At 51.3% G+C, this 10,784-nt stretch overlaps 1 protein-coding gene and 1 pseudogene across 1 annotated transcript in view; one reads left to right on the top strand and one right to left on the bottom strand.

Annotated features, from left to right (window-relative positions):
• Nucleotides 1-3,903, bottom strand: part of LOC119332598 (disease resistance protein RPM1-like) — a 5,090-nt gene extending 1,187 nt beyond the window's left edge. The window contains exons 1-3 of the mRNA XM_037605768.1: nucleotides 3,667-3,903; nucleotides 3,016-3,090; nucleotides 87-2,925 (exon numbers count right to left, since the gene is read on the bottom strand). Coding sequence (XP_037461665.1) covers nucleotides 87-2,295 — 2,209 coding nt within the window. The 5' untranslated portion in view covers nucleotides 2,296-2,925; nucleotides 3,016-3,090; nucleotides 3,667-3,903. The remainder of the gene's footprint in view (nucleotides 1-86; nucleotides 2,926-3,015; nucleotides 3,091-3,666) is intronic.
• A 3,799-nt stretch (nucleotides 3,904-7,702) lies between these two features.
• Nucleotides 7,703-9,607, top strand: LOC119328513 (annotated as a pseudogene).
• The last annotated feature ends 1,177 nt before the right edge of the window (nucleotides 9,608-10,784 follow it).

The following is a 10,784-nucleotide window of genomic DNA, read 5'->3' as shown; positions in this document are numbered from 1 at the left end:
TTCCTAACATGTACTATATATGAAAAACTAAACTGACCATAACCACGGTTTACTCAAGGTATTCACAGTGTACATATGGAGATTACCTGCTTCAGAATCGAAGGAGTCAAAACTCTGGATGTCAGGTATATGCTCAACAATGTCACTGTCATCCCCATGCAGCCTATCCATGAACTCCTTTCGCATATCTGTTACAAGCATCTTCTGTAGTGTCTTAATGTGCTTGATGCCTCGAGGCACTATCCTTAGACTCTTTAGACCAACAATCTCCAAAGTATGTAGAACCTTCATTGTGCCTTCCTCAATCTCAATCGAATTTAGACATTCCATGTCAACTAATGCAAGAGAACTGAGCTTGGGAAACCATCCTGCACTAAATGTTAATTGTTCCCCATCATAAGTTCTGCAAAGATTCAGATACACTAGATTCAGCATGTGAGCAAAGGAGCTAATAGGATCTTTCTTCAGACAAGAACAATCAAGTTTTAACGCAGCGAGCTTCTCAAAACTTGCAAACATCTGCGGGAGCACTCCCTCATACAACCTCCCTCTCAACCAGAAAAACTTCAGATTTCGCAAGGGCTTTATCTTAATCAGATTAAGAACCTCATCCTTGCTGTTTGCAAAAATAACCAACCTACTGAGGCTAGGCATCCTGGCCAAGGAGTCCCATAACTCTGCAATGTAGTTTTGACGCATTTTCATTATAGCCAAACTTCTCATCAGTGTCAACTCACTGAGCTGCGTAAGTAGGTCTTTATTGGCTGAAACAGATTGTAAGCTTTGCAGATTCTTTAGACGGCAAATATTGCCAGGGATATTTGTAGCAGAAAAGCAGTCAAATATCCTTTCTTGAACATCGTGGAGTGTGTATACATACAGATGCCTCAATTTAGTCAGGTTTGTTATTTCCCATGGCAGCTGCTCCACGTAGGTGAACCGCAGGTCCAAAACTTGTAGGTTCGTAAGTTTACCGAGCGATGCTGGTATATGCTTAACCTTTGTGTGAGCTAAATCCAAATAGTGCAAATTAAGCAAGTCTGGGACAACAGCCGGCACTTGATGAATGTTAGCAAACCTTAGACACAGGACACGGATCAGTCTGAAATTTGATGAAATGTCATCTATCCAAGAGGATGCAACTTGTGTGTCAAATAAGATTAAAGATCGGATCCGTGACGCTGCAGCAACCTTTAGAGACCGAGCATGCCTCTGAACAAACAAGCGGCGGACTTCAGAGTTAACCTGGGTTGTACCAGAGTTACCGTATACGACAGCAAACTTCTCTCTGTTTACAACAATCAGACATGCATCGCGCACAAGGTCATGCATTTGAAATGAGCTAGCTCTTCCATGAACATTCCTTTCTGCAACTTCAAGAAGAGAACGACGAGTGAGCTCCTTTAGGTAACACTCAGCAACTTCCTCCATTGTTGTCCCGGCACCTCTTTCCTCAACAAGACCTTCTGCGACCCAAAGCCTGCAGATCCATCTTCTTTTAACCTTGTAGTCTTCAGGGAAAAGGCTGCAGTATAGGAAGCAATTCTTTAAATGACTTGGGAGATCATTCAAGCTGAGATTCAGAACACTCATAATCCAACTGAGCTCTGGATTGTTAGCTAGTTGCCAGCTAAGTTGGTTGTGGAGAGAACTCCACTCTTGCTCCTCTAGTTCTCGGTACGACAAAAGGCTCCCAACTGTGACGATAGCCAGTGGAAGTCCTTGGCACTTTTTCACAATTTTCTCTGCCCAAGGCCTCAGATTTAGTGGACATATTTTGTCTTCTAATCTACGGAATGCCTTTTGACAGAATAGGTACCATGCTTCAGCATAAGGAAGAACTTTAAGCTCCACAACAAATCCGTCGTTTGCTAAGGAAGCAACATCCTTTTTGCGAGTTGTCACTAGCACTCTACTTCCACGACTATTTATTACAAGTGCACGCTTCAAAAATAACCAGTCATCTCTATCCCATACATCATCCAAGACAATCAGATATTTCTTGTCCTGTAGGTAGCTCTGAAGTTCCTCGATAGGTCTTACACGACTCATAGTCTCGATACCACTGGCCATGTAGGCTCTTTGGTCCATCAGCTGCTTCATGATTTGCCTCAGTAGGTCTTCAACTAGATAATTCTGAGATAAAGTTACCCACACATGACAGTCAAACATTCTACTAATCTGTTGATTTTTGTAGATACTGCTTGCTATGGTTGTTTTTCCTAGACCTCCCATGCCAAGGATGGACATGATCAATCGGTCTTGTCGCTCTGTGAGTAACCATTGTGTCAACATACTTATTTCACTGGCATTGCCCACTAACTAAGTATCATCAGATAGATAAGAAGAATCTGATAGAGAGAGCTGCCTGGCATATTGTAGTGTGCTACTCCTGCCCTGTTCTCCTACAGAAATTCCATAACGATCTTTCATTGTAGTGAGCTGCTGAATTCGAGTTTCTACTTGATCAATCTGGCTTGACAGGTTCCGCCATGCTGCAAAGCTCTTAGCCTGATGGAATTTCCTCTTGAAGAATCCGTCTATGCCCGCAGCTTGCGAAGTGAGGAAAGTATACTCGTCAATGATATCTTCTACCTGATGGGCAACATCTCTAACTTGGTCCAGCCAGGCATCAAATGTCTTGTCACCAACATTTTGTGCGCTAACCTGGCCAATAAATGCCTGCAGAATCATGAACTCGCCCTCGATCTGTTTCATGCCATGCTCGAAATCTGTCAGAACCGATGCTGCCTCCACTACCTCTGTGCTCAGCTTCTCTGACGCCGCTCCTCCGAGGGACAGAGCAATTTTTCTGAGAACAAGAAATAGGGTGTCTGCCATGTGTGCTCCCCCTCAAAATGTTAGCACAGCAGACTAGCACTACATCATTGAAGAAGCTTCCTGTAAATGCAGCTCTGCAATAATCTGGAGTAAATTGAAATGACAGAATCTGTCATGACATCGTATGGCTGCAGGGATAAGTATCACAGGTCACAGCAAAGGCCAGCAGGTTACCTGTTCCTGGAACTCCTCATGTGAGAACCATGTGTAGGATTGTTAAATTGGTAGTGAATTTATCTTCTCAGCAACCTGTTTTTCAAGAGTAACAACAGATGAGCACAAAACATGATTGCATCTGACACTAACAGTGGCAGCTAAGCTACTAAGATATTGAGACATCGGTGTACTGTATTTCTACGTGTCATGTGAAGCATGTCAGAATAGGGAGCTGCACGATCATGCATGAATTAGCCGCATCCTTAAGTGTTTCGTTATGGTGTGGCTTTTACTGATGAAGTTTCACCATGTATCTCAATTTTTCTTTCTTTCTTTATGAAAAGAGGGGATCCCTCCAATTTCTATTGTAAGAAACCAGCTAGTAGCTACAAGAAAAACAGGAACAGAAAGGAGTTCCACCTCTTCCTCTGGACTGCAGGAAAGCATCACATCTAGTACACTGAAATAGTCATGTCAGCTGTTTTGACTGACCATGCGTGGACTTAGTTTCAGATGTCCCAGCACGTTAGATCTATCCAAAACAAGATGATCCAGGTTGCTACGGCGAACGATTTCATATCCTCGCCGAGACATTCGAAAGACAGAGGGGAATGGGAATTTGTGGGCTGATTTGGTGGCCGGGGAGCAGAGACGAGGTGAGGAGATTACCGCCGGGGAGAAACGACGGAGCAAGGCTCGCGAGTTCGCCGCCTCTCGTGCTCGCCGGCGCCGAAGAGGCCGCTCCTCGACCCCTCCCGTTTATGGCGTGAGGCTAGGGCGCGGGGATGGTGGTGCCGCGCTGCCGCTGAGAACGCGAGGACGAGGCGATGCAGCGTTGCCGGTCGCCGCATTCGCACCACCCTGCCTTCGAATTTTGACCTGAATTTTTCAGGGGCTGTCAATATATGTGTTGTGAATATTCATGATTTTTTACAGAATTTTTTAAAATATTTAAATTGGTATCATGGGAGCGTGTGAGGGCGGGTATCACTCGATATTTTCCCCTGCTCCAACAATGAACGCCATTAGACTGTGCACGTAGTTTTTTTTTTAATGAGGCAAAAGATTTATCATTTTCATTGATTAAGAAGAAGAGAGTTGTCCGGTTAATTAGAGAAAAACCGGGCGAAAACCTAGATACAAACCCTAAAGGGGCAAACGCGAACGACCTGGCCACAACAACGCCAAACAGTCGACCGCAACGTCAAGGACATGACAGCTACGATTTTGCTGACGAGCTTCACACGAGAAAGTTGCTAGCCTCGCACCGACCTAATCCAACGCAATATCCGGAGAGCACCGCTTGCTGAAAACCGTCCTCATGGAGTCATCGTTGCCGCAGCGGCCCTGCCGACCGCAGTTCCGACTTCTCTGTCACAGCCAGAAACCAGTATGGGCACACCCATTGACGCACCGGACCTTCGACATCAAAAGGACAAGCCACGACTCAGCTCTGCTCACCAACATCATCGTTGCCACACGCGTCGCAACGCCACACCAACCTCACCGCCGCCGGGCACCTCCCGACCGCGATGCCGTGCACGTCCAGCCTGTAGGAAGCACAAAAGGGATCAAGATCTCCAAGACGACGCCCCCAGGGGGAAAAACGACGTTGGAGACGACGCCGCCGTCTGATCCAACCAGGATCCTGACTTTCGTCCGGAGATCTTGACCCGAGAGTTGAAGTGCACCAATCACCACGACGACGCCTCCAAAGAGGAATGCGACGCCCACGAGCGCCGCCGCCGCCGGCCAGCAAGCACCGGCCAAGCTTTCGCCCGGATCAGCAACACCACCACTCCCACGTGGTCAACCGACGCCAACCAACACCTCCGCTGACCCGCGCACCCCAGCACAGCAATTGCGCCATCGCCATGCACGGACCACCACCAGACCTCGCCGCCGAGCCAAACGAGCCTCCCTCCACCAAGAACACCGCGGCCGCCTCGTCGCCCACGCGAACTCCACAGCTGCCGACACATCAACCACCATCCCGGGGGCGCCGCCCCGGAGACCAACATCGCCACGCCAGGCCCAGGGACAAGAGGTCGCTCCGCTGCGCTGCAGTCACCGCGCCACGCGGAGACAAGACCGCGGCAGGAAACCACCGCTGTCCGGCCGAATTCGACCACGCCCGACCAGATCCAGCAACGGCCAGCCCTCCCGTCGACCCCCATCGCTCCACGAAGGCCCCGCGCAGCCACACCAAGTGGAGCCAGAGACAAATCGGGGAGCCGCCAGCACGGAGATCCAGAGCTCCAAGCCCTCTCACGCCGACCCGCTGCCATGGGGGAGACCGGAGCGTCACCAGGCTCAGCCGCCGCGCCGCCCCCGCGGCCACAGCGGCCGCCCGAACGCCGCCACGAAGCCGGGGTCGCCACCCAAGATCCAGCACTTCGACCGCGCCATCACAGGCCGGGAGAGCCCCACCGCCGCCGTCCGCTGCGCGGGCTTAGCCCGGCCTCGTCATTCGGCGGCGGCGAGGGGGTGGAGGAGAGGAGGGGTGGTGGGTTGCGGCGGCGGGGTTGGTCTCCGCCCGAGCCGCCCCGGGAGGCGACGCGGGGGACGGGGTGCACGTAGTATTTTGATTTAAAGGATTTTAAGGGGGAAAATGTGTTTTTTTACTTTCGGAAAAGACACGAATTTAATTCTCATTGAGGTAGGTATTTGCTTTTGAGAGAGGCACGATCGTGCCTCACGGAAAAGGAAATAAACATGTTTTTTTCTGCGAGACACGGATTTACTTCTCGTGAAAACACAGATTTGCTTTCGCGAGAGGCCAGATCATACTTCTCGAAAACGGTAAAAACATGTTTTTTTTCTTTTCGTGAAAGGCACGAATTTACTTCTCTTAGAGAAACGGATTTGCTTCCGCGAGAAACGTACCTTTGGAGAAGTGGAAAAAACTTCGTGAGAGATACTGATTTACTTCTTGTGAAGACACAGATTTATTACGTACGAAATCGGTTTAGACTCCTCCCTGCTCCCTGGCGGCTGGAACCCTAGCCGCCGCCAGGAGAGACCATCTTTCAGCGTCGTCCTCCGGCGGCTCCCCTCCGCCGGGTGAGAGGGGTCGCCGGATCCACACGCATGGATCGTTTTTACTCCTGTGTAGTCTAGGTTTTAGGCTGTTCATCGTCTTCACCTCGGCGGCAGCAATGACGGCGCTGAATAAAGATTCTTCAAATCCTTCCCTGACTAGGCCATCAGTCCTATGATTGGGGATGGATTTGGAAACCAGTCTGTTCAAGTAAGGATGTCGTGGTGGCGGCGGCATCCTCATGGTGGACCTGTGTCCTCGGACTCCGTCATTGCGACGACGTTTGCTCCAGCGGAGGCGTGGAGCTTGGGAGGTAGTTCAGAAGAGGATGCAGATTGTGATCTGCATCGACAACATCTGGAAGACGGAACGTGTGCTGGGTTCGTGGTTCGTGGATGACAGGTATGATTTCCTCCTTCGGCGTCTTAGTCATGGTGGGCTGCCATATCTGGAGTTTGATAGCGTGTCCGGGGTGTTGCCCCGGTCTGATTCGTTCAACGGCAATGGCTTCACTTTTGTTGAGCAACCTTGGAAGTCCGCAAAGCTGCATATCAGCGATGGAGCCGCGTCGAGCTCGGGTGAGGAGGTGATCCGTCATTTTTTTCTTCATTGGCTGATGTGGTGGTGTTGGAGGCGGGTAAGGGGCGTTGGTGTCAAGCTTAGAGATGTTTTGCTATCTTTTCAGTTTTATCATATCAGTTCTTACGTGACTTATACTTTGTTCTTTATGATATGAATGAGACATGTATCATCATGCAAAAAAGGCACAGATTTATTTTTGTGAGAGGCACAGTTATACCTCTTCGAGAAAGGACAAAAAAATTACTCCCAGTTCAGTTTTTTCTTGAAAATATATTGATTGAAACCTATCGACATGGGTCATTATTTTAAAAATTTCGACGCGGAAAATCCAACTATGAAAACAGTTCAAGATTTGGATGCAAAGTTTACATGATAAAACAAAAAAATAAAAGTCACATGTTGTAACAAGTGGCACGCATACAGTGCGCTACTTGTCGCAACCTCAGAGATGGGAGATCTTTGCAAATATATTTCTTAATTAATATTTTATCCGTCTCATAATATAAGAACGTTTTTTACACTAATGAGACGAAAGGAGTGATTAGTACTTTCGACATAATCCTTGTTTTCTACATAGTCCTGGTTCAAAAAATTGGTACGTACTCCCTCTGTTCATAAATAAGTGTACATTTAGCTTTTGTCTGAAGTCAAAGACTTAAAATTATGATCAACTTTATAGAAAAGAGTATTAGCATATGTGATATCAAATTGATATACTACGAAAGTACATTTCAAAAGAATCTAATGATACTAATTTAGTGTCATAAATGCTGCTACATTTTCCTATAAAGTTGGTCAAAGTTTTAAAACTTTAACTTGGAACAAAATCTAGATGTACACTTATTTACGGAGAGAGGGAGTATACATGCATGGAAAGGAACGATTCTCGAGGCAAACAAAAGAAGGATGGATTCGTCCTGCGATAAGCGCATATGGAAAGAAATTTTTCGCCTTGTTCCCGGGCCGGTTACGCACCTTAATTTCCGGACTAATTCGTTAATCATTCTCCATATCTACAACGTATATTCCTATATATACGCCGATTTCATCCAACAAATTAACAGCCGGAGAAGAAACCGCCCCTGGCATAGCAAGTAGCCTCCGTATACGTGCATCAGATCCAAAGATTCCTCGGCTGGCCGCTGCATGGCGGACACGGGCGATGCCGACGTGTGTGCCATCTGCCTCGGCGGCATGGTCCGCGGCCAGGCCAGCTACACGGCGGAGTGCTCCCACGCCTTCCACCTCATCTGCATCTCCGCCAGCGTCGCCCACGGGAACCACACCTGCCCGCTCTGCAAGGCGCCCTGGACCGTCCTGCCGGCCGTGAACGCCCCCGCCCAGGCAGCGGCACCATCGTCGCCGTCGTCCTCGTCCCAACAGGTGCCCCGCACGTACGATGACGACGAGCCGACCGTCGGGGCGCAGACCGCGGCGGCGACCAACGGCGGTGCGGTGGTCCTCAGGACGCACTGTGAGTGCCCGGCCGTCGCGAGGGCCGCGGTCCGCGAAAACTTCGCGGTGCTCGTGCACGCCAGGGCGCCATCTTCGGCCGCCTCCGAGGCGGCGCGCGCGCCGCTGGACCTCGTGACGGTGCTCGACGTCAGCGGCAGCATGACCGGCCGCAAGCTGGCGCTGCTGAAGCAGGCCATGGGGTTCGTCATCGACAACCTTGGATCCGCCGACCGCCTCTCCGTGGTGTCCTTCTCCAACAGCGCGAGCCGGCTGATCCGCCTCGTGCGCATGTCTGACGCGGGGAAGGCCGCCGCGAAGCGCGCCGTGGAATCCCTCGCCGCAAACGGCGGCACCAACATCGGCGAGGGGCTCCGTGTGGCCGCCCAGGTGCTCGGCGACCGCCAGCATCATGCTTCTCTCCGACGGGCAGGGCACGTTCACCGCGCCAAGAAGACACCGCAGTGGTGCCGCCCCCAACTACATCAGCCTCGTGCCATCTTCGCTCACGTACACGGGCGCCGGAGCCCGGCCACCGGCGGTTCATGCGTTTGGCTTCGGCACCGACCACGACGCAGCGGCGATGCACACCATCGCGGAGGCGACCGGCGGCACATTTTCCTTCATTGAGAACGAGGCGGTCGTCCAGGACTCGTTCGCGCAGTGCATCGGCGGGCTCCTCACGGTCACCGTCCAGGAGCTGCGCATCGCGGTGACGTGCTTGCATCCCAGCGTGCTCGTCCGGGCGGTCAAGTCGGGGTGCTACGACAACCGGGTGGACGCCGGCGGGCGTTCTGCCTCAGTGGACGTCGGCGAGCTCTATGCCGACGAGGAGAGGCGCTTCCTCATATTCCTGGACGTGCCAGGGGCCGAGGATGCCGTTGACGTCACCGGACTGGTCAAAGGCTCAAAGCGAGCTGCACTTATCGTGATGCTGCGACAGGGCAGGCAGCCACCGTCACGGGAGACGACGCCGTTGTCCAGAGGCCAATTGAGGCGGCCGACGTGCGGCCGTCCATGGAGGTCGAGCGTGAGCGCGTCCGCGTGGAGGCAACCGAGGACATGGCGGCGGCGCGGGAGGCGGCCGATCGCGAGCAACACGCCGAGGGCGCACGGATACTGCGAGGCCGACTGGAGGCCGTGGAGCGTTCGGCGCCGGGGATGGCCGGCGACCCCATGTGCAAGGAGCTAGAGGACGAGCTGCGCGTCCTTATCGCTGGCGTGGAAGACCGGCGGGAGTACGAGACGACGGGGCGCGCGTGCTTCCTGTCGGGCATGAGCTCGCATGGGCAGCAGCGCGCAGCGACGAGGCAGCTGCAGACTGCTAGATGCGCCCCGACGATGCGGATGCAGACTTTATGCGCCCACATGCCGACGGCTTACGTGAATCCGGCAATGGAGAAGATGGTGAAGAAGTCACGCGAGTAGAGACAGACGGGGGCGGCGGAGCCGCCGCCGCCGCCGAACAGGAAGCGTGTCAAAGGGCAGCAGCTAGACGGTGAAAGTGAGGAAAGGTCAGAAGAAGTATAAAAAACACTAAATTGGTACTGCCGTATGCAAAATGGTGAACCATGTTGATTACTTTACTAGCAGTACTACTATAAGATTGCTTTCAACCCTGGTCTAGAAATGTGCAATCAAGCAACTGTGTGTTAATTCAATGCCTAAGGCTGTGTTTGATAGCAAATGGTGAAATAAATTGAAGTATCCAAAACTGAAGTAATTTTGCCAGTAGGTATGAGATACCATGGTTTCATCAACAAAAATGTTAATGCCCACACGTGTGGGCGTTGACCATCTCGACCACACGCATCCATCACCGTTCAGTATTATATGCACGAATTTTGACACAATCTAGCTGATTTTTTGTGCCACATAGAACAAGGCGTGTGTATGGTGTGTGACATAGTTCGTCCACACATCCGTTTTACCACACGAAGGGGCCGGTGTGTGGGCATTTAGCAGTTCACCCACACACCAGTTTTCAGTTTTCAGTCACGCACAAGGGCTGGTGTGTGGGCATTTGCCATCTCGCCCACACGCCCGTCTCCTCTCCCATACGTAAGCTGCTAGTTGCCATGTGTTTTTGCAGCGCACATGGCAACTGCCTCTAGTGTGCTTTATAAGCAGGTGGCAACTTTCTTTTTTTACCCGAGTTGCCATGTGTTTTTGCAGGGTACACGGCAACTGCCTAGTGTGCACGTAAGCAGATGGCAACTGTTTTTTACCGAGTTGACATGTGTTTTTGTATGGTACATGGCAACTGCCCCAACGTGCACGTACATGGCAACTGCCCTAACGTGCACGTAAGCAGATGGCAACTCTTCCTTTTTACATGGCAACTGCCCTAGCATGCTTGTGAGCACATGGCAACTCTCTCAACTGCCTAGTGTTAGTATGTGGCAACTCCTAAAGTTATGAAATCATGGCAACTACATTAGATCAGATTATACATGGCAACTGCAGTTGAGCAACCATGGCAACTGCAGTTGTCCGACATGGCAACCGTAGTTCAGCGACATGGCAACTGCAGATAAACGAACATGGACGAGGGTCTGGACCATGGCAACTGCAGGCGCGCGGTGGGCGTCACGCGTCGCGTGCGGGACCAGAAGGGTACGAGGCCTGACATACGGGCGTGTGGGCGTTATCAACTTCGCCCACACGCACGCGTGTGAGAGGGTTCAGGAGGGAAAAAAAGATGTGTGTGGGC

This window comes from Triticum dicoccoides, chromosome 7A (genome assembly GCF_002162155.2).
Source record: "Triticum dicoccoides isolate Atlit2015 ecotype Zavitan chromosome 7A, WEW_v2.0, whole genome shotgun sequence".
In the NCBI taxonomy this organism is placed as follows: domain Eukaryota; kingdom Viridiplantae; phylum Streptophyta; class Magnoliopsida; order Poales; family Poaceae; genus Triticum; species Triticum dicoccoides.
This window is presented reverse-complemented; position numbering and strand designations above follow the sequence as displayed.